The 25,341-nt window shown below is 38.8% G+C and overlaps 1 protein-coding gene across 5 annotated transcripts in view; it reads right to left on the minus strand.

Annotated features, from left to right (window-relative positions):
- gria3b (glutamate receptor, ionotropic, AMPA 3b) overlaps positions 1–25,341 on the minus strand; it is a 226,308-nt gene that overhangs the window by 82,580 nt on the left and 118,387 nt on the right. For all 5 annotated transcript variants that reach the window (XR_009064807.1, XM_057850056.1, XM_057850055.1 and 2 more), the window contains exon 4: positions 14,080–14,267. Coding sequence is in view for 4 of the 5 variants with exons in the window: in XM_057850056.1 (XP_057706039.1) it covers positions 14,080–14,267 (188 nt within the window). In the remaining variant the exon portion in view is untranslated. The remainder of the gene's footprint in view (positions 1–14,079; positions 14,268–25,341) is intronic.

Raw genomic sequence — 25,341 nt, forward strand, 5'->3', positions numbered from 1 at the left:
AAAATGAATAAACTTGCATAATGAAAGAGCCTAGTTGGTTTATTTGAATTTCACGTCCCTCTCAGGATATTGTTTGTACTATAATAATTTTCTATCCACATTCATGAATTATAATCAAGCCTAAATATTTTAAATTGTATGAATTGCCTGGATGTGTTTTCCATGTAGGGAGAGGGACAACTAACTGTCTCAGTTGGGAAGCATTATGACCACACTTTATGCCTCTGTAGGCAGGATAAAGGATGTTGGAGCAAATCCCCAGATGCACCTCCCAAAATTTGTTCTTTTTCCATGAATCCTTCTCACTTTCTGTATGAAAATGCAGCTTTGGCAGAGTGAGCTCATTCCCTTCCAGTCTTTGAACAGCTTGTGCGCCCTGGGCCCGTCCCAGACGCTTCATTTAAATTTATTTATTTATTTGTCTCTCCCCCTCGCCTGCTTGTCTTTACACTGGCGATGAGCAGGCTGTTGCCTCTGAGCAAACTCCAGCGAAGAAATCCCGTGAGGGAAGTGGGCCAGGAAGACACATAACAGATAGGAGGCTATATGTGCGCAATCTCATAGATGCATCAGATTAGTCATGGGTTTATATATGGTCGAACACTGTACACACAAAAAGACCTATTCATTTTGAGGAATTATCATTTCGATCAGTGTTGCAAGACAGCAGATGCTCGAGCATGTGTGCAATATAAAATATCTGGTGACTCAGAAAGGACGGCCATTGCATTAATTTCTCTGCAGTGCAGTGTATTGATGGGAAAAGTCCTACTGGTGACAAATACAAAGTGGTTGTTAAACAATAAAATGATAATAGCCCACATAGCTTCCCCACAGCATCCCAAAATTCATGTGTTGAGATGGTATTTTCAAAAACAAAATTGTGCCTGATGCAGCATTATGCAAATATGTCTTTCAGTAGGTCACTAAGTTATTTCAAGCTATAAATAAAGCTAATAAAAGTGTGTCTGCTTACCACTGAGATTGCAGAGCCAAAGCCATTTGGTGTGCGTAGTATTTTTTTATTCCGTTTATGTTATTCATTGAAATAAAAATATTAACATAGTTCGAATGTTTTAAAAAATTGTCTTCTTCACATAAGGTACACGTGTATTTACACACTCTCTGACTGCAGTGTGTGCAAGAGAGACGAATGATCCAGCTGCATATACTAAGTACTCTCCATTTACCATATTAAAACACCGGACAATATACAGATCCAGTTTTATTTACGTTTTCAGAGAGTTATTAACCCTTTAACACCTAAGCCTATTGTGTCCGAATTTGCATGCCTTTGATGTTGCCTTTATATTTCAAAGAAAAAAATTGTTCACAATGGCCAGGTTGGGTCCCTTTTTTCAGGACACTATAACCTTCATGTCCAAACTGTTGTTTTCTTCACTGACCAATTATAATCAATATTTTGGACACAAAAAGAAAAAAAATCCCAAATACTTTTGTCAAAATTTGTAATGTTGAGGTCCCATTGACAACCAAACATGCTCGACCAACCGTTTTGAAGCTTGATAATATTTACTCAACATGTTGGGATAAACATTCAACAGAAAAAAATAAGACTGAAAGTTTTAAATGTTTGACAATTCAACACAAACAGCATGTATGGTCATATGCGTTTTTGACCTTTACACATACTATAGTCAAAACAGGTTATATGCAGTGCAAAATAGTGAAAAAAAAAATTAAAAAAATATATAAATACATATATATCATCTAACACAAAAAGGGTTTGGAGGATATTTCTTTGTGAGGTTAGGTATTGTACCCATCACCTTATAAAAAGTATGAACATGCAATGAAGCTTCTCGAACACACACGTCTATATAAAAATTGAAAAGATTGATAGTGAAGGAAAAAAATCAAATACTGTATAACATTGAAAAAAGTATTTTTAAAAATATTTAAAAGTAGTTCAGTCCAATTTTTTCAGGCATGCGACTCAATAAAGTATTATTTTTTTGCGACTCAATAAAGTTTCCTTTTGAACTGCGCACAGAGCAACGTCACACACAACGTCACAAAGGCCACTCTTCCGTCATTTGCGCGCTGCTGTCAGTTCTAATCGCTGAAACGCCGACTCATCCGAGGAAAACAACGATAAATACGGTTCATCCTTTTCCTTGAGTTGATGAAATAATGCATTTGCTTGAGCTAAATTTAATTCTCGCTTCATTATGCACGTTTCAAAGTCGCTCGCTCAATCCAACCGGCCGTCGCTCGCTCCCTTGCGTCCCCTCCCTAGGTGGCGCTCGCTCGGCAATCTATTAAAAATATTCACATTATGTTCATCCTTCTTGACCTCACAACGGCTCCTGGGATATGTAGTCTTTCGTGTTTGTGTCGGTTTTGAAAAAGGACAAGAAATGATGGAAATATGGACATAAACACATGGTCAATGGAGTGTTTTAATGCTTACTTATAAGTGCAATAAAACAATAAAACTGAAATGAAACTATCTCCCGTTTTACTTGGTCGATTGACTTCAAGTAAAAACTGGCGTGGACGTTAACTTCTGCACTTTCAAATGAGAGCAACCAGCGTGACGAGGCTTCAAAGATGATATGTATGTAAACGTGTCGCAGCCGACACGTTCGGTGTTAAAGGGTTAATTCAACAATATATTTGTTATTTGTATTTGTTGTTGATCGTCGCGACAAACAACACTGCACAGTACTGAGTGTTTTTTGCTGTGCAGCCATACAGTAGGACTGAGAGACATACAATAAATACCTTCTATTCTGGTGCAGTTGCCAATGTTAACATTACTATCATATTTTAAAATAAATATTTTTTTAGACAGGAACAAGAACGTTAAACCCAGTCATAATCGTATACTGCCCAAAGTCAAGACGACTAACTTTTCACTTCATGGAAAATGGATGCTACTTTGTGTAGTTTATTTCCAAGGTCTACACAATTTTATCTACCAATCTATCAGCCACCAGCAGTGCATCGTGAGCACTTGCCTGTTCAGGGGAATCTCTCTCTTTCTCGGCCACATTTTACAAACACCCCACTGCTACCTCTGCGAGTAACTCTAGTATTACGGCCATAATTTGCTCGCTAATTGCATGATATAGTGGCTGGTAAATGTGTCTTGTCTGTTTAGCAACCAGGCACCTTGGACTGAGCCTGAACAGAAGCTGACTCAAGCTAAATTCAGCAGGGAAGTAGCAGAATTGTAACCGACCATAACACACTTGTGCCAGGCACTGCTGCACAATGCATAACTCAACTCCATGGTTTCCCGGCGGCTCACAATGATTTTTATTTCACTCCTCCTAGTCTGAGTCACGTCGCGGCTGGCCAGTTGTTTTGCTGTATAATATTACAAAAAGCTCAAATGATATGCAAAACAAAAAAACCTCGAAGGAATGTGTATGTTGGGATGGGGGTTTATGGTTGCAAGTTGTTTGGAATAACTTGTTGGCTATGTTATTATGAATGGGGTTGTTGCAATGGTGCCGAATACAAACTGACAGACTTCTAGTTCTTAGAGAGTGGACAGGGCGGGGGGTTTAGAGGTGAAAAAGAGTTTAAAGGGGAAGTTGAGAATTTTTTACATTAGGCGTAATTTTCGAGTTTGCGGGCGTTTAATTAGTCGGTGGAGTTGCTTTCAACAAATTCCATGCAGTTTGTTAGTTATTTGTTAGTTGCGGAGCTCCGGAGTGGCTAAGCTAATGAGAGTCAATGGTGCTTTCTAGCATGCCAATAAAACACAACATATGCACGCGTGAGAATCACCGATGACCCATGCAATCAATAGTGTTGGCTATGTTTTCAGGATAAAGTTATTAAAACATACAAGTATGAACAGCAACATTTGTAATCCAGCAGCTCTGCAGGGAACAGGCTGTCTAGGTAAGCAGGGCGGAGTGACTCCCCATCCCCAAAGTCTATCACCCTGACGCACTGTACTGTTTATTTGACTATGTTAGATCTGTTAACATTGTTTTTGATTGGCATGCTAGCAAGCACCATTGACTCACGCTAGCTTAGCCACTCTGAAGCCCTGCAACTAAAAAATAACTTAAAAACTGCACAGAATTTAGTGAAACCAACCCCACCGAATATTTAATGTAAAAGTCTGGACTTCCCCTGTAATACTCAGCAATTCATTTCCTACATTGTTGTAAGTGTTTGCAAATTTTCAGCACTTATATTCAGAAATATTTTATGTACAGTGGTACCTCGACATACGAAGTTAATTCGTTCCAGGACCTTGTTTGTAAGAGGAAATGGTAGTATGTCGAGCAGGATTTTCCCATAGGAATACATTATAATTCCATTAATTTGTTCCGCAGCCCAAAAACCCACACTAAATCCTTAATAAATACTGCTGGTACTATTTCAAATGGCAATTAAACATAGCAAAACAAATAAAATAAGAATAAAAATCGGAATAATATAATAATAATAATAATAATAACAATTAATAATGACTGTAAATAATGTAACGAATCGGATTCTAATGTGGCGGACACTTCTTGCTTTACCTGAACCGCAGAGCTGACGTCACAGGGAGATAGGTCGGTGCGGTAGAGATAATACTTTCGTTTTCTTGAGAGCAGAGTCAACTGCACAGGCGTTTTGTGTTGGATAAGTTCTTAAATAAATGAAGCTGGTGATTTCCTTGGCGATGTTACCACAATAATAACTGTCAACTTATAAAGACTGGCGAACGGTGGTCGGAAGAGGACCGTGGAGCTGTATTGTTGAGGCAGTTCACGGATGCGCACCCCTATGGAGTCACAGGAGTGCCAAAATTAAAAATAAATAAATAAATTAATGAATAAATAACTATAAAGAGAAAGAAATATATAAATAAATAAAAATATAACGGTATACTTTGTCATTGACATTTACTTTTGGTCATTAACAACCACAAACGGAAAAAAACAATGACAATATTTTTCATTGACTTTTACTTTCTGTCATTGTACAACACAAATGGAAAAAACAATGACAGTTGTATTTTTTGCCTTTGCCCATTGTCATTGTCATTTGTCCTATCGCCTTTCCTCTTCGGGAATGTAAATGGCAAATGCGCAGAGAAACGGTTTGTCAATCAAATGACGTTGGGAGGGGCTTTCCAACCAGGAATAGTAGTCGATAACTGATTATTCCTGGTTTAACTTTCCGCACATGTGCCGTACGGCTACCCAAGCGCAACCGCGGCTGTTTTGTGTGACTGCACTACGCCACTTCCTCCAATGTATCATCATTATAAATGCGAAGATTCGGACATAGAACATAATTATTCTATGAATGGTCTGGCATGTGTGTCGAATAACATATTTTCTAACATATTTTTTTACCGGTCTAGAAAAATATATTTCTATCGTTGAATCTATCATGTAAAAAGTCTATCCATATCCATAGCTATCCAGTCTATCCTATCCATAAAAACCGCACGTGCAACTCGATAACCGACATCACTTTCCTTCAGGTAAACTAGGAATAATCAGTTATCGACTACTATTCCTGGTTGGAAAGCCCCGCCCAACGTCATTTGATTGACAGACCGTTTCTCTGCGCATTTGCCATTTACATTCCCGAAGAGGAAAGGCGATAGGACAAATGACAATGACAATGGGCAAAGGCAAAAAATACAATTGTCATTGTTTTTTCCTTTTGTGGTGTTCAATGACAGAAAGTAAAAATCAACGAAAAATATTGTCATTGTTTTTTCCGTTTGTGGTTGTTAATGACCAAAAGTAAATGTCAATGATAAAGTATACCGTCATATTTTTATTTATTTATATATTTATTTCTCTTTATATTTATTTATTCATTCATTTATTTATTTATTCATTTATTTATTTATTTTTAATTTTGGCACTCCTGTGACTCCATACACCCCACGCTCATATTTTTCTATAATTTGCATCTTCATTTTAAAGGTAAGCATCACTTTTTTCCTTGTTTCACCAACTTTTTTGAAACCTGTGTTGATTTCTCAAACAAGAAAATCCGCCGTGCGTTCGTTTGCGGGTCTGTCATGTCGTCGTATTTCGAGCATGTCGTCTCATGTAGAAACAAACGGCGAGTCAAATTTACGTCGGATGTCGAAAAGATCGTGTGTCGAAGCGATTGTATGTCAAGGTACCACTGTATTTGGAAAAAAATAAACATTGATTTTACAACCCCTTTTGAGACAGAATGTGTCGATGATTTTGAAAATATTTATAGCATTTAATGTTTTAAAATCTAAAAGCATTTTAACATTGTGGTGCTTAACAATTTCATATTAAGATTATCAAAATGCTACTTCACACCTTTGACTGTACCGTCACCTTAGGCCACATTTACACGAAAACGATCTTGCACAATAACGCCAAAAAAGTAGCGTTTTGAAGTTAGTCTTATTCCGCGTTTACATAACCATTATGTGTGGGGAAAACTGTGTGCTTATGAAAGCGCAAAAGTGCATGAAACATCTAATTTGCCAATTTGGTATGCATTCCCAATGTGTAGGTGGCAGCACCACCAAAACTTGATTCCTGTGTGCAACCCTTCTGTTACATGAGCAGAAAGGAAGACCCAGGAGACATGTATTTCTCACGAAAGCCTTTATCAAGAAAGCACGAGAATGCATTACTTCGTGTCCTAACTCCAGCGTCTGACGGAGCGTACCAACTCTTTCAATAACAGAGGGGTCTCACAACACCTTCCCTTTCCTCTTTCGTTCTGGTCAAATAACAACATGCCGAAGCGCGTTTGGCTGTAACAGAGTAGTGAATAGTTGACTAGATCCTTGAATTATGTTGAACACAGTTAGGCTGTGTACAAGGTTGCCACTTGAAGACATAATTTCATACACTGTCGGACTTTCCGCAAGCACTGACGTCATCAGTAGATTCACCCCCTTCACTGACAAATATATTGGAGCCTTATAGTGAAGTCGTTACTGTAATTGTTACTGTAAAAGTCCGTTGTCACCCACTCAATTTTGTGTTGTCAATTGTTTTGATGGTGACGACAGGGGGGAACGTTTTTCAAGATTTCCACTCTGGAATGCGTTTTCAAATTTTTGCGTTTTCAGCCCCCCAAAATGCCATCGCCAAGTAAACGATAGGGCTCTTTAGAAAAGTGTTGTCACCCCCGTAGCTGTTGTCATGTCAATGGCCCTTAAAGGGAACCTCTGACTCTTAAGACTTGTAGTCTGTAATAAGCCAAAATTGTTCTCTTTTACTAGAATGTTATTAGAAACACATAAAATATAGCCATTGATTTAAAAATCTAGAATGTTTAGTACATATTTTGACCTACGGAGGGTGCCGTGTTTTATGGACGCTAGGGGTGATGACGTCGATTGTCACTATCACTCGACGAATACTACCAGGTTACTGCAATTCCTTCTACGTGGCGAGGCGTCCAACACATGCGCTCATCGGTTAAAAGCGGGGAGTACTTTTAAATTTAATTTAATTTAATTTAATTTAAACCACCCTTACTTGACATTACTACATTTAAGTATTTTCTTAAGTCATCTTTAGCATGTTCTGTCTATTCTCATCCAAACAAAACAAGCTGAAAGCGCACGGTAGTACTTTTGGTGTCAAATTAAATTTTGGCAGAACACGAAAATTTTTCCTACTTTTGTCATGTCTTATCCCGTCTTTCCTGTTAATTTTGCTTTTGCCACAATATTGACAGTGCTGTCATGCTCATTAACTCATTCACTCCCAGCCATTTTCACCGGAGCAAGGCCCTTCGGCCCCGGCCGTTTACTGGATTTTGACTGATTTTGCAAGGCCCACAGAAAATTCTGTTCTCTTGCTATATAAACATGGAACCCAACAAAAGAAAGAAAGTTAGTTCATATCTTTTTCCATTCTTTAGAAATCAGCATTTGAAAATAGCTTAGTTTGAGCAATTTTCCAATTTCTGATGAAAAAACATAGAAATTGAGCTTTTTGTAAAAGCATACATTTCAAACATAACTTTGACTTTAACACAGCTATTTTTCGCTTTTGTGACATCCCAAACATCTGAACAATGTTTTCGTTCTACAAAATAACATAAACAACAAGACAAATGGAGCTTTTGATCGCAAAGTAACAATTTATTTACACATAACTAAACTATTTAACTGTTTAACTATTTGCGCACATAACAACGGCGAAGGCTCTCGGCTGCTCCCGGTTGAATGAGGTGGCTCCCAGTAATCTGATGAGTCCGGATCAAAATCGGTCTCACTTTTTTCAGATCTACATCATCTTCATCGTTGGTTTCAACCTCGGGCTCAGGAGTAACGCAACATGAGCTCCGCAGAATGCGTGTGGAACCTGACGCTGTTGTGGCCGTCACCGTCTGTCTCATCAAGATAGATTTTTTTTAATCCTTCTTTGACGATGGTTTCGTTTCAAAACACTCCTCAAGTGTCGTCTGCCTTTTTTTTCCCGATCGTTCCCCACATTTTTCTCAAATTCTCACATGTCTTCACCAGCGTTACTGCCCTTTAGTGGCCAGTTATTTGCTTTAAAACGAGTTGTGAGCATTGTGCATTGCAGTTTAGGTGCAACAGAACCTAGAGATGCCTCTTGTCAAAAAAAAAAAAAAAAAAGGTAAAAGACGTATAAATATGTTTTTGGGACACTAAAACAATTAAAAATAGAACATATTTATACGTTTTTGGGAGCAAATGAGTTAATGTTCCTCTCGGGTTCAAATTGAAATGGTGAACAGATGACATGTTTATGTCGCTAGAGTCATACTTTGGAAGCCCGGCTGTGTAACCCAGTGACGTCACTGCCCTGCAACGTCAACAACAATGACGACCAACTGTTTAACTAATTTTGCATATTGTATAAAAACGGAAACTTGAAGAAGGGTTTCGATATCAAATATTTTAACTCATAATAACGTTTACCTTTTAAGAACTACAAGTCTTTCTATCCATCCCTTTGAGTAAACTTTTCAAAGAGTTTGTCAGTCAGATTCGGTCATGACTTTGGTGATTGAAATGTTTTATTTGTCCTTTAGTAAGGTCAATCATTCATTGATGCAGCTACAACAGCAGGTAGAAGTGGAAAGTTTATGCAAAGGTAGAAGTTAGTGTCACATTGGGAGCCATTGCCCACATAGCAGACGGACAGTCCCTGTTTTAATGTGCGCACTTATTTGCCTCAATAGGGGGCCTGCGGCAGAGAGAAGTCCAACAGCTTCCCTCAATGCTGGTGACTCATCTGCACTGGTGGATTATTTCAATTAGGGCTGAACAAAAAAAAAGGTTTCATGCTGAGGTTATCACTGATAAAAATGGGCCAAATTAGGCTCACTGCTGTTATGAAGGTTATTAAAGCTTTATCTCCCCCTGTGCTGAAAAACAAAGTTTAGCCAGAATGCTGTGCATTGCTGGTGAAGTGGAAAATTGTGAATTTCTAAAAGTGCATATCAAAAATGTCCCTAATGAGAAAATAATCATCATTTTGGGCCAGCATTCGTATTAATGCAACAAATAAAGACGAACACATTAATGCACCTATTGACTAAAAAAACAAATGTTTGAGCAGAGCCTCATGCATACCAAAACAAGTGAAGATGAAAGACTTGGAGGGAATTTGGCGCAGCACAGAGACACCAATATTCCAATGAATATTAACAAGCACAGTCTAATTGGTTAAGATAATTTCCTTGTAAGTGGAGGCAACGATAGCAAGCTCGCAGGGACATGATGGTGTGATGCAAGATTGTGCTTCTTCTACTCTCAGAACTAGTGGAAAAATCTAATAATGATTTGGGGTTTCTTTCTTTTCTTTCTTTTTTTTTTTTTAAGCTCAAACGTCATTTATAGTGCCCTCAAAAATAGCTTCACACTCAAATCTTTAAGCTTTGGTACTGCTTAAAAACCTGCAAGGCAGGCTTACTGCTGTGTGACCCAGTCACTTGTGACGCATTGGTCAAGTCTACAGTCTTGCACTGTGGGAAGAAAAAAATAAGTCAATCTCAAAACACAAATGAACTTGAAAGACACCATTCTTAATCAGCAATTTTTAAATTTCCGATTTTCTTGAAATGATCGGCAAGTACCGTAATTTTCAATTTTAATAAACCGCTACTTTTTTCCCTCATTTGGAATATTGCGGCTTATAGTCCAATGCGGCTTATTTGTTGATTTATTTGGGTTAATAGGTAACACTTCACTCAACAGCAGCGTCATAAGACTGCCATAACAAATTTTTGCAGGCAATATATTCTCATAAATTATTGCGAAATGCGATATTATTGCCTTTTTTTTTTTAACCTATTCAACCATGAATACAATGACAATACAACCTAATAAATCACCTGTTGAAATGCAATAAACTGTTATTCTTAAATAAAACATGCTATATTAAAATTTATAAATATTAATAAAAAAAACACACAATGCATAATGAGTCATTTTAAAGCGAGTTAGGTGAAGAATATGAAATAGGTGAAAAACCCTATTTTTGTTGACTGCCAATTAGAGCCCATTAAAAGTGTTAATTTGATCCAAAATGACTGTCATCTTGTCCTGCAAAGTGCTCATGCAACAAATTTCAAGCCAAATTATTGTCATTTATTACATCATATTATCATTGCCAATCAGATTTTTCACATTGGGTGTCATTTTGAATTTATTCCTAGTGTAGAATCTGAGGTATATGCGATTGCCTCCAGAAATCTGAACATGGCATGCTTTTATTTTGAAATGTTCACCGGAAGTACATTTGCTAAGCCATTAACCGTAAGCTTTACACTCAGTAAACAAAAGCAAAATGCACTTTTCTTTCGTCATGCATGTTGTATCAGTAATGGATTTTTTCCCCTTTTGTTCAGATCGCGTGTAAATTCTTTAATCCAGCGAGTTTTCATGTTTATGTGTCACCTTTTAACTGCAATTTTGCATTGTGGAGAAGACTGTCAATGTTTTATAGCAGACTTAAATGGTTAGTACATAGTTTTTTTTTCCATTAGCCTTAATGTAGCAATGTTAACATTTTACAATGTTTAATATAGAAGTGTTTCCTTATTTTGTATGTCTGAACTTTAATTCCATGGCGTGTTGATGGCCAATAAACATCTGTGAAAGCTACTGGAGTCTCATATTTATTCAACAAGCACGTGAGCCGAGTGTACGCAGAAAACACACGCACATATGAATGCACGCACGCACGCGGCGATAAATCGCAGCCGTGAAAACTGCAGCTCTCATCTTTATTTACCGTGCGATAATTTGACTTACTGCATATCACTACAGGTTTACTTATGACACTATCATGGGCACTAATGAATGCTTATGACAGATGTAATTAAGTCTCATCCGGGAAATGATTATGTCACTAACTCTATTGTGAGACAATTTGCCGGATGACACAAAATGAAATTTGTCACAAGCATTCATTAATGCTTATGGCAGTGTCATAATTATGATGGTCTTTTGACAGTTTATGGTGCCACTGTCAAATAAAGTGTTACCAAATACCATAGCTAGCAGTCAATGAAACAACTGGAACAGTAACTGAAGAAATAATTACCACAGAACATGAAATTTGATTGTTATTTACATCTCTAGCGCTGCATGCTAGGAGGCATGTTGGACGATAACAGTGATGACAGCAGGTGGCAGGAAGAGGTTCACTGTCTCCCCCAAGGGAACGGTGATGGCCAAATGAAGCTTCTTGAAGCAATGAAGCTTTGCAGCCAATTGGTTCCAAGCTTCATGGTGGTTCATTTGGTGTTATGACAGTTCTATGATGCCGCTGTCAAATAAAGTTTTACCGGTTAATATCTTTTGGTATGAATATCCCATAATACAGTGAGGACAGCTGTGGCTTATAGTCCAGTGCGGCTTATCTATGAACACATGTAATTTTCGTGTCAAATTTGGGTGGTGGCGGCTTATAGTCCGAAAATTACATTATACTGTCGTTTTCAAGCTGTCTGCTATAGGCTACATGAAGTTAGGTATTCAGAGGGGTGAGTCTATAACTCTTACAAAAAAAATCAAATGGGTCAAAAAGGTATGTCCCACAACTTTTATCAACATTTTGTACTTTCATTTTGTGCTGTTTCAAGCTTTCTGGCAGCTTCACTTCCCTGCTGCTGCTGAAAATGATGACAATGCCACAAAATAATCAAGTCAGTGGGAGGGCCAAAGTAGATTCCTTGCTAAGCAACAAAGCTAAGGGGAATTTTATCACAAGGTTTACAAAGTCTCACAATCTTATTTGCCCCGCTTTGCACTAAACACTGTTCAAGTAAAATAAAGAAGCAATCAAACAAACAAAATAGAGCAGATTTCATGACGAACAAGGGATTAAGGGCCTAGGTTTGGTCTCAATACTGGTAGGGACGATATAACAGCGTAACCTGCATGTACACTTTTTGTTGGGGGCGGGACATGTATAAGACCAAACATATTTGGTGAATGGGGGTCTGGGCTACACTTCTCACCAATATGAACCTAATTAATTGATAGGCTAAATCATTAATGCAAAATAAATCTGTATTGACCTATACTAACTTTCACACTGCAAACTTATAATGTCTTAATCTGATATTTTTTTGTTAAAACTAGTCAAATATTTTCTAATTATGGTAATTTTTCACCAAATCAAGAAAAAAATGCTTTCAAATAATGTTTTGAACAATATTGCATTAAGAACATTTCTGACAAGTTTTTCTTTTAAGATTAAATATTAGGGCTGTCAAACGATTAAAATTTTTAATCGAGTTAATCACAGCTTAAATATTAATTAATCGTAATTAATCGCAATTCAAGCCATCAATAAAATATGCCATATTTTTCTGTAAATTATTGTTGGAATGGAAAGATAAGACACAAGACGGATATATACATTCAACATACTGTACATAAGTACTGTATTTGTTTATTATAACAATAAATTAACAAGATGGCATTAACATGAACATTCTGTTAAAGCGATCCATGGATAGAAAGACGTGTAGTCCTTAAAAGATAAATGTTAGTACAAGTTATAGAAATTTTATATTAAAACCCCTCTTAATGTTTTTGTTTTAATAAAATTTGTAAAAATTTTCAATCAAAAAATAAACTAGTAGCTCGCCATTGTTGATGTCAATAATTACACAATGCTCATGATGCTTAAACCTATAAAAAGCAGAGGGAGACAAAAAACACAAGTAACAAGTGGACATGACACTGTGCTGTCATTTTAATCTGTTTGAGCGGGGCAGGTGTGTTAATTGCGTCAAATATTTGAACGGGATTAATTTAAAAAATTAATTACCGCCCGTTAACGCGATAATTTTGACAACCCTATTAAATCTACAAACTTTTTGCTTAAAATAAGTTTGTTAATCTTATTTTCAGCCAGCTATTTTTCTTATGTCAAGAAATCTAAGTGAGTAAAATTGACTTGAAGCACTGTAGCAGATGCAAAATTAGTGGTGTGTTCCCCACCTCCGCAATATTGACGTCTTTTTACATTACTTCTACATTTTACATTCTAATATCCCTCGTCTTCGAAGGGGGCAGAGGAGGCGCCATGTATTTCTGTCGTGCTGTGTGTATTTGTGTCGGGCTGTGGCTGTGTGTGTGTGTGTGTGTGTGTGTTTGGGGGGGTTAAGTCATGAACCAATCAAACGTGCATGTGAGCGAAAAAAATGGACTGGCACATTCAGCGAGTGAAAAGGGGTCAATGTAAGTCTGAACATAATGAAAGTACTGTAATTCACTTAATAATGGTAGGATCAATTCTATCCTCACAACATATAGGAAGACAATCTAAATGACCTATATAACTGAAGTCATACTGCAAATAAGGTTGCTTAAAAGTTGGTGGGGATAATTTCAGCATCCTGAAAAGTTGGTAGGGTTATGTCCCCACGGTCCCTATGCAAACCTACGCCCTTGTTAGGGAGAGAAAACTGATTTTGCCATACTGGGTTTCTCTTTTCTATTGATTAAACCTCTGTTCAGCAACAAAACAAATGTTAAAATGGGGATGGTTTTTGGAATTTCATTTTCAAGGTAACTGCACCAGTAGCTTGTGGGCGTTTCACTAATACTGTATGTAGCCCGCAATGATTGTGATGAAAGCTTACCTGCTCTAATATGGTGTTGATCCTGTCCACCTCACAGTCAATCACAAAGCGCTTTTCCTGCCTCCTGTCCATCTCCTCGATGATGCGTTTGAACTCCGCCGCATCCGTAGTGCTGCTGACGGAGCGAGCGGTCACCTGCCAGTTGTTGGCCACTGCCGCCTCCATGATGGCCTGCAGTATGGAGAAGCCTGGAGAGGGAGAGACAGTCGTGACCCAGAGGATTAGACAGTGAAAAGGCTGGCACACCGTAAGAGTTTGCCAGAATCGAGTGGCTGCTAATTTATTCTAGAGAGGCTTCCGCTTGAATCCAAAGGTCAAAGGGCATCTCATTACAATCTAAAATAGCATTCAGAAGTCCCACTGGAATATCGTACGGAGCCTTGGCTTTGTACGGCATTGAGTCTGTGTGTGCTGATCCACATTAGCATATTGAAAAGGCAATATAATGAAGTGAAAAGAGTGGAATTATATCACCATATTATTAAAAGATCAGTGGGTGATGTTATTGCGCTTGGCAATCAATTGAATTATGGCATTTAGCTCAGCGACATGCTAACGTTGACGCATCCTGCTTAGTGTCTCCTTGGAAGATTGCTCCAGCTCATATTGAAAATATGAAGATATGAAATATTTATATATGACAGATCATATGGGAAGAAAGTGAACTATTTTAATTTCACAGATTATTCAAAAGCGCAGAAGTGATAATCATGTCACGTAGTTAGGGACTACGCAGGGACAGATTAAATATAAAAGGCCTAACTACTCTCCTGTCTGGAGTATAAAAGAACAAATAAGATGAAATAAAGAAACCTGAACACAAAGCTGGGAGCTCATTAAGTTATAGACAATTAAACAAATCTAAAAATGGCGCCCTGTAAGACCCAGTGTTTTAATAAAGTAACTCAAAAACAACATACACATAGTCAATGGTTCCAATTGTTTAACCCTGAAATGGGGTCAGGGCCACATTTCTCACGAATATGAACCAAATTAATTGATAGGCGAAATGATCAAAGCCTGTATTGACTTAAACTAACTTTTATGTGAATTGGTTTTCGTGACACAATGTTCGATTCAAACCTTTGTTTTCAAAAATGACTAAAGTCCCTTTATTAAAAAAATGGGGAGCTTTCCAAGAATGGGTCCACTTCTGGGGGACACTGGAGCACCCCAAGACTCAAACTAAAATATTGTCATAAAAAAGTGATTAGGGAAAAAAATCACGAAAAAAATTCTGAGATATTGAGGAAAACAGAGACAAGACTGAAAAGGTTTCTGCTCTTGCACACCTCTTTAAAATAAACTGCTGTATTTTAAGCCAAAATAACTGTTGTGTTTGATAGAACAATATGTCTATATGCTGCCAAAGCAGATTCATGGCGCACTAAGCCTCCGAATTATTTTTAATTTGTCCGTTTTACCCTGGAAACCCCCGTTTACAGACGTCGCACAACCGCTTTTGTTTCAACCTAGCCATATAAAGGTAAGTAATTATATTTATTATTCAAAATGTCTGTCATTTTTAGCTTAGAATCATTAATTGATGTCTAATATTTAGTTCAAAAAAAAAAAAAAAAAAGACTATAAAAAAATTATTCACTCGCATATTTTAAACTTTTAAACAAATTAAGTCACAATGAAAAATTTGGCGTCTGTAAATAAGTCACAGATATGTAACTCATAACTATAGCTTAATTTATTTATTTATTTATTTTTTTTTTTTACTGTCACATTTTCCCCAATATATTAGATGATAAATAATCGATCCAAACAAAGAAAATTTGAAAAATAACGTTTAATAGGGTAAATATATTAAAAAGAAAATCTCAACAACTACTTGATGCCTGCGATTTCTGCATCGCGACACTTGTTATATTACCATGTTTCACCCATAAAATCCCCCTAAAATTGCCATGCATATCTTTGTCTTGACACTCAATGATACATGCTACTTGGAGTTTTTGGATCGAAACAAGGTAAGTACGTGATAATATCTTGTTAAAATCATGGCGTCTTTAATTCTGCTCTTGCGTGTTTTCACCTCCAGTTAGGGTTTTGCTGTTTAATTTATTATTATTTTTAAATGCCCTCCTGTTCAAAATTTTTCTTCCCCCTGAAAATTGAGATCTTAAGCTTTCCAATGATGCACACACATCCATATAGACCCTACCCACCGACGTCACAAAATCACGTGCTCGCTGTATGGTTCCGCCCACTTGTCTGTCATTTTGTGTCTGTATTATCAATGGTCTCAATTGATCGAGCAATTTATAATGCATTTCATGGAAGACCCGGTGCTTTCGGATGCCGTAAACTCACTTGATGCGTTGCATAAAAGGTGTTATGTGGAAAAGCTTCAGTTTATCCATTCGCCAGATCCATATTTGATGCCTAAATCGATGTTTTTCGACCCGCTGTCTCCGCCGTATTTGCCTGACATCTGCTAGCTACCCTGAACTGTACAACTATCTTGTCCACACAAAATCAGCCTATTCTCACGAAAGTTTGAAAAACTTTAAGAGCTTGGAGGCTTATAAATACTTCGTTGCTGGTTGGGTGAAACAGGTCCTCGTCCACGAAAATTCGGCAGGAATCTATCTTGTGCTTGGAAAGGTGAGTTACGAAATTTTCAATTCAAAATCTTTTGTTATTGCTAACATCCACTGTCAAGTCTAATGTATTTCATGTCATTTGTCAATGGAGTTAGGGCTTTTAATGTTTATATGGTTTAGCGATAGCACTCTCACTACATACATACGTGTATGTTGTCGGCGATTAGCCTAGCAATGATCTTAATTGTGGTTGTCAGCCCAAAACCCTCTAAATATATATTAAATGCATTTTACCAGATATAAAATGGCTACTACATAATCTGTGGTAATCGTTTGGAGCCCAGTTTTCTCGTCGAATTGCAGCAGCCCATCTCGCTCTCTTCTCTCCGGGTCTCTCGGAATCCGGTAGAACTTCAAGTCTCTCCGTCTTCTCCGTCTATCTTCTCTGTTATTGCAACCGACCGCCACACACGCCTTCACCATTTTGATTATTAATGTTAACGAGCAGAAAAACACGTCGTAAATAGGAGGAATGTACGTAGCCGTAACAGGGAACCATGATGTGTTGACGGACAATTGGGCGGCACCAGTCAGGAGGAAGGAGTTGTGACGTCACGTGGGTAGGGTCTATAGGACAATTTTGAAATTTGGCCAAATTGGGGGTCTCAGAGCGGAACAAGTCACCTGAGTGTTTTCCGCCATATACAAGGACCGATCTACACCGAGGCGTCCTAAGCCCTTTTCGCACACATATCCAGGGAAATTCCCGTGTAAGGTGATGCGGGATTTACTCGTGTCATTGCTTTCACGCATGTAAGGATGTCCCGAGAATAACACCGGTTGGACATTTTCACAAACTTGTCCCCTGTTGCCCAGTGGAGCTCTCTGTGCGGGGAGGGCTGCTGGCGCGATTTTATAACCCGGACATTACGAGATATTTGGTCGGCATTGGCTGTCACAATGTTGGTCAAATGAGCCAATTGAGGTATTAACTTTCTAGGAGCCATTCGACACCTCTGCCGCCCTTGTTTTTAAATTCCCTACGTTGTGCTGGTATTTGAGTGTATTTGTTTTGTTGTCTTATTGGCTTGCTGCCTACCGCTTAGGTTAGTATTATTGATCCCCGTCGACCTACTGTCACGGACCCGTTGTGTTATTCCCCCTTTTCCGCGATCGCGTGTGGTTTTGGCCTGTATTTAACTCATTCACTCCCAGCCATTTTAACCGGAGCAAGGCCCTTCGCTCCCGGCCGTTTTACTGGATTTTGACAGATTTTGCATGGCCCACAGAAAATTGTTCTATTGCTATATAAACATGGAACCCACCAAAAGAAAGATTAGACTCTCTTCTTTCAGCAGAAAAAAGTAAGTTTATATCTTTTTCCATTCTTTAGAAATCAGCATTAGAAAATAGCTTAGTTTGAATCAATTTTCCAATTTCTGATGAAAAAACATAGAAATTGAGCTTTTTGTGAAAGCATACATTTCAAACATAACTTTGACTTCAAATCAGCTATTTTTTGCTCTAGTTACATCTCAAACATCGGAATAATGTTTTCCTTTTACAAAATAACAGAAACAACAGGACAAATAGAGCTTTTGATAGCAAAGTAACAATTTATTTAGACATAACTAATTGAAAGATGACGCTGTTGTGGCCGTGACAGCCGGTTAAACTTTTCCCTCATCGTTGCCTGTCTCAAAAAGATAAATTTTTTTCAGTCTCTGGAGGCTCTGCTCGCGAGCAGCACGGACTCAACGGCATCTAGTGGTCCCGGTCATTCTGCTCGGTCGTCCAGCGCCTGGCATCCCGGGCGTCCTACCGGTTGCTCTGCTCGGTCGTCCACCGCCTGGTATCCATTTGGTCGTCTTCCGCCTGTGCCCTGGCTTTGCGGCTTGGCCATTCGTTGCTGTTGAATAGGGTTGTGGGTCTTACCAAATGCGCTACTGCCCTCCAGTGGCCAGTTTATTATTTTAAAATGGATTTTCAGCTTTGTGCTTTGGAGCTAAATTGAATCACGACCCAGAGATGTCTTTTTTTGAAAAAAAAAACAAACAAAAAAAGAAAAACATAAAAGTCTTTGGGACACTGAAACAATTAAAAATAGAATGTATTTGTATGTTTTTGGGAGCAATGAGTTAATAAACCCTTGAACGCATCCCTCTGTTGTTTTGTGATTGGAAGTACAACCTTGTTTCCTTAGTAGCGGAACCTAACATCGGCAACAAAATAAACCACACATTTCCAAAGATGGACGATGAACTCTCTTCGTCGGCTCTACGATCCCGTAGCAATTTAATTTCGTTATGTTTTCAGTTTAATTTAGCTATTTCCATCTTGCTATGTTGATAAATGCAATGTTTGTTTACTTCTTTTTGTCTTACTGCGAGGAATGAGGAAGTGACGATGGGCCTGCCATGAAATTTACGTCATCAGTCATCATGCTGTGACCCGGGAATTTAACAACTGCTTTCTCGCATACCGCTTCCCGGGAAAGTCCAGGACATTATACTAAGACGCGACCTGTGAAATGTTCGCGTAATCTCCGTGTCAGTCGACCCAGGAAATTGTTTTACAACTGCTGCATGGTTAAATCCTGTGATATTTCCGGTGTTTCAGTTTGTGTGAAAGGGGCTCTAGACTACTCCAAGACTCGACCCAAAGTCCTCTCGAATTCTGATGTGTGATTTCATTTCACAGATTTTTTTTCACTTCAGTTCATGTTCATGTCAGTGTCCCTCTGAATTGGACTCATTCTTGGGACTTGCACGCTGAAGGCACCGCTTTGCAGAAGCCACCGCGTTGCATTATAGTAAATCACATAATACAAACAATGTTCCAAATGAGGGAGGGCTAGCTTGACTTCATTGTTCCTTGTGGAGGCTGGCCTGAAAGTAGTAGTTTTGCAAGTTAGCAAGTTCAAACAGATTAATGCTATGGTAACTCTGATGTAGGGCGGACTTTAAGTAGCAAAATCAGTGGTATTTCCCCCACCTCCACAACATTGACGTCTTTTTACATTACTTACAGTGGCTTGTGCAGGCCGAAAAAAACTATGATGTGTGTATGTGAATATGGGAAGACAGTCTAAATAACCCGTATAACTGAACTCATCATATAATGAAAATAAGGCGGCTTAAAAGTTGGTGGGGACATTTGAGCATCCTGAAAAGTTGGTAGTGTATATCCCTACCGTCCTTATGCAAACATACACCGTTGGTAGTATGTACGCATAGCCTGTTACGCATGATCCATCCATATGAGGTGTTTTGGAAATTAAAAAAAAAAAAAAAAAAAAAGCTAATTGGTGTGTGTGTCTGTGTGTATAGATATAAATATATGAAAATGTATGTGCTGCAGGTGATTAAGTGTTATGCAAATGACACTCCAAAGCAGTGGACAGACTTATTATCCGTCATTATTTTTTTTCCCCTTCACCATGAGTTATTTTCCTGCAAGGCCTTATCTCGGTAAACAGGCAGCCAACAAACAACCTCAGAGACCACGGCGAAACAACTTTCTTCATTTCTCCACTTTCCCCCCTTATTTTGCAGTCCTTCCGAATGGCCAAGTAACCTTTTCTTAAGAAGCAGCATTTGTAAGCACTCTGAGACTGTTGCTCGGTGTGTGTCTGCCCTTCTGATGTGCTTCCTGCACTGCAGCAAATAGTCACATCCTCAGCATATGACCTTTTGGTGAGTATAGCCAAGACCGACTGAGTGTGTCATCTGTCCCAAAGAGCAAGGGTTCTCTCTCTGGAGACATCCGCTTGTCAGGACTCAAGGTTATCTTGCAACTGGTTGTCGGCTCATGCGTACAGCACATTCATGTATCATTATTATTTATTTTTTTTTTTTTGGGGTGGGTCCAGCACTTGTAGTCCCTTAGCAATTTCTCAGTCACAGCAACAGTTAAACAGGTTGTGGAGGAGTTGACAATGTTGAGTTTCTGGTGAAACTTTATAGTCACTAATTTAAATGCAATTGAATTTGTATAGCACCACTGGTAGGGCTGGGTAATTTTTAAATTGAGATCAAAGATCAACATTTTTTATTAGATCTATCTCGGTGATCAGCCATGTCATATTTAATTGCCTAGATGCATATGCAGATGCAAACAGACTAGTTTGGAAGATTTTGAATAGTCCCTTAAAGAGCCCAATGTTCAGGGTTTTCAAGTGGTTTACTACACTCCAGGTAAAGTAAAGCTTAATTTATGCATTGTGGTGACTGCTTAGCGACGGTGTAGACCCTACGTCGTGAATGAGCATTCGAAGTTCTGCATCAATGGAACATGTTGCTCTGTAATTCATCACCAAGCCACTGGATGGGTGTGGCGTTGTGTTTGTACGGTTTTGGGGTCGAATTCCTTTAGTTTTCTTGCGGTTAGAAAACGATGGCAACGGAGATGGAACGCTTGAATGTGGATCTTCAGCTCATTTACATTGAACAACCATTGTTGATCATACAAATCTTAAGGCGTAGCCTACGCAGAAGACAGTTGCGGAGGTGGTCTGTCCGACCACTAAACCAGTCGAGGTTGAGAACTGGCGAATTTACAACACTGGTTTTCCCACTGTGTCTCGATGCGGAAATGCACTTTCACATGTCTACGGACTGGATTGATGACCGACTTTGCTGTATACAGCCTTTGCTATTGCGCCAGACAACGCACACCATACCTGTTGATGCTGCACTGAGACTAAAAGTGCACTAACACTAAAAGTGGTAAAATGCACAAACCAAAAATACGACATAAAGTGATAAAAAGCTGGCAGTTTTTGGCCAGCTGGGTCATCGCTTGGTGTTGCCATTCGCTTTCAAACAGGCACATACTTGTCTCGGAGGTTCTTCCAAGAATTGCTTGCCATTTGGCAATCTTTATAATGCCTTGACGAAACATTGTACTGGTGGTCGTACTTGCGGACCTCTTCAATGATATTCTCATCGACTTGGTCCATTTTTGCGTGTAGCGCAAGAATGTAAATGGCGGTGATTTCGTGCTAAACCGGAAACAACGTTCGACCAATCCAAGTCCATTGACATCACGTCACAACTCGTTGACGTGACGCGTAGTCAGGATTTTGTGGAGGTGCATGTTAGGCTACGGTGTAGGGTCATAAATCGGGTCTGGGTTGACGGCGTAGGTCCGCCGTCACCACTACGCAGAAGCATAAATCAGCCTTAAATTGTAACGCTAAACACACAAAATAAAGAAAAACACATTATACACTAAAATGCACAAAATACATTTCATTTTACGAGCGCGTCCTAGCTTAATGCTGATATCCAACGGTGGACACCATTGTATAAAAATGCCAGTTAAATAAAATCTTAAACTAGTTTAAAAAATGGCAAAAAGAATCGAGATCAGATGATATAAAAAAAAAAAAATGAAAAAAAGAGCAATCCTTATTAGTTGTCAGATGGCCAGTGGTGGAATGTAACAAAGTTAAAGTACCTTCTTACTGTACTTAAGTACATTTTTTGTATATCTGTACTTGAATACAAGATACTGACCAATGGAAACCAACAGTGAGAGCAGCACCCCTTCAGATGTGTGCTGCACACTCTTGTACAGTAAGTTGCAACCTGCCATTAAGCTAAGTTATAGAGTTTTTTTTTTACTTGTAGAGTAAATGTTAAAGCAATTACCTTTGTACCTTTACTTGAGAATTTTTTTCTTACTTGTACTTTTAGTAATTTTACTTTAGTACCTTTTGTTCCTGCATTGTAATCTTACTTAAGTATTGAACAAACAACAACAACAAAAAAAAGTACTTCATCCATCACTGCTGATGACCCACTCCTGAGCACCAGTTCACCAAAAATAAGAAGTAGGTCTCGAACTGGGGTCAGCAACCCGCAGCTCTGTAGTGGCGCCCTAGTGGCTCCTTTTTAAAAAAAAATGTTTGTAAAATGGAAAAAGTTGGGGAGGGAAGTATATATATATATTTTAATATGGTTTCTGCAGGAGGATAAACATGACACAAACATTCTTCTAATTCATTAATATTGTGAATGAAGTAAAACTTGAGGCAGCATCATACAAGAGTAGTCACATGGTGCGTCATTCTCTACATACTGCATATCACTGCAGAGAAAATAAACATTTAATCATGAAGCCTCATTATGAATTTCTTGCCAACTTAGTCATTTTGATTGTAGGCTAATATAGCTAACAGAGGTGGGAATCTTTGGGCACCTAACGATTTGATTACGATTCAGAGGCTCCGATTCAATTATAAATGGATTATTGATTTTCCCCCACGGCAACTACTAAACGGCAAGTCTCTCATTTCGCATCTAGTTCTTTTTATATGTTTTAACACCGCCGTCGTCTGTCATTTTGCATCTAGTTCTACATACTGTATATGTGATATCTATGATAGCCGTATGTGTCCGTATGTTTTTAGCAACTAGCAACTGGGCGTTGTTTGAAGCAGCTGTCGGCCGCAATCCGTTATAATTTTTTTTTTCTATCTGGCAGCTCGAGTTGTACATGATATTTACTCTCTGTCCACTCCTCATTGCGTCCCGAAGACCGCGCTGTGTTTTAGTTCTGCTTTACCAGGTATAATTCAATAATCGGAATGTGAATGTTTGTGAATCGTTCTCGAATCTTGCATGGCTGAATCGCGAATAATCTAAGAATCGGAAATTTCGCACGCCTCTAATAGCTAATATAGATACATACAGCATGTGTTGCCTTCATTATAAGACTTAATTTTATGTGACTCCAGACATACAGTGTATCACAAAAGTGAGTACACCCCTCACATTACTGCAGATATTTAAATATATCTTTTCATGGGACAACACTGACAAAATGACACTTTGACACAATGAAAAGTAGTCTGTGTGAAGCTTAAATAATAGAAGTAATTTATTTTCCCCTCAAAATAACTCAAAATGTACCCATTAATATCTAAACCCCTGGCAACAAAAGTGCGTACACCGCATGGGAACTACCTACGTCCCTAAATATCCAAACTGAGTACTGCTTGTCATTTTCTCTCCAAAATGTCATGTGACTCCTTACAGGAGTGCTGTCAGCATTGTTGCAGAGATTGAAGAGGTGGGTGGGGGTCGGGGGGGGGTCATTCCCACCACCATGCTTGACTGTAGGCATGACACACTTATCTTTGTACTCCTCACCTGGTCGCCGCCACACATGCTTGACATCATTGGAACCAAATAAATTAATCTTCATCTCATCAGACCATAGGGCATGGTTACAGTAATCCATGTGCTTTGTTGACTTGTCTTCAGCAAACTGTTTGCCGGCAATTTTGTGTACCCTCTTCAGAAGAGGCTTCCTCCTGGGGTGACAGCCATGCACACCAATTTAATGTAGAATGCGGCGTATGGTCTGAGCACTAACAGGCTGACCCCCCACGTCTTCAATCTCTGCAGCAATGCTGACAGTACTCCTGTAATGAGTCACATGAAATTTTGGAGGGAAAATGACAAGCAATACTCAATTTGGACATTTAGGGATGTACGTAGTTCCCATGCGGTGTACTCACTTTTGTTGCCAGGGGTTTAGATATTAATGGTTATATTTTGAGTTATTTTGAGCGGAAAATAAATTAACTCTATTATACAAGCTGCACACAGACTACTTTTCATTGTGACAAAGTGTCATTTTGTTTGCCTGGTACACCAGACTCAACGCTGTTCCAGCTATTGAGTCTGGCCACCATTCCCACGGATACAATTTCCAGGGCGGAGCAAGCCACAGCAAACAGACAGCGGTGTGGACCAATCAGCGACGGGCAGACGTGACGTTATTAACTGACGACGTAAGCACGAGGGACTTGCGCGCGGAAGTAAACATACGGAGAGAGCGGAGTTTATTCAACATGGCTAGCGCGAGACAGACTATTGTCAATGACTCGTGTCGATGTGTTTTTGGTAATTTAAGACAGAATTTACCGCGGATTGGAACATGTTCTCGGTTATCCCGTTGACCATCTGTGTTGTGGAGGCGACTTTCGACGCGCAAGAGTGACGTTGCTCGTGAAGAACATGTCACGCAAATAAACTAATCTGATTTGTCTATTGATTTTGTACCTGCTCGAAAAGGCCGTTAATGGGATGGTTCCCAGACTATTTCTCTCAGTGTTTGAAAAATACAGGGAGAATAGTTTGGCAGAGCCAGGCAATCATTTTGTCAGTGCTGTCACATGAAAATATATACTTAAATATCTGAAGAAATGCGAGGGGTGTACTCACTTTTGTGATACACTGTATTTGTTTTTTAGGTTCAATACTGCTCTTTCAACATTTTGGGTTGCCAATGTCTGGTCTAGGACCACAGTCTTTACACATTGACGGCCCTATTTCCAATAAGGAAGGTGAGCAGAATGCATTACTGAGACGTCAGTGACTCCTTCGTATTATTAAGCAGGCTTCTTTCCATTCCCTTTTAACGGCGGCCCATTTCTTGCTTGTCTTTCACCTGACTGGAGAAACGGATTTGGTCAGTGGATGGTTAATGCACGCTTGGTATGAAGAAGTACAGCATACCTAATGGGCAGTTAACTTGAACTTGGCCAGTGCAATACATGCAGTGAAATGGGTATTTGGGAACACCTACCACTTCAATCACTGATGTCTATGACTATGTAAAAGGTTTGATTGACGCTGTTCACATTATTATGAATGGAACAGCGATCAGGGGCGCATTGAATCTTTAATTCTTT

Source organism: Corythoichthys intestinalis, chromosome 11 (assembly GCF_030265065.1).
Source record: "Corythoichthys intestinalis isolate RoL2023-P3 chromosome 11, ASM3026506v1, whole genome shotgun sequence".
Taxonomy (NCBI): domain Eukaryota; kingdom Metazoa; phylum Chordata; class Actinopteri; order Syngnathiformes; family Syngnathidae; genus Corythoichthys; species Corythoichthys intestinalis.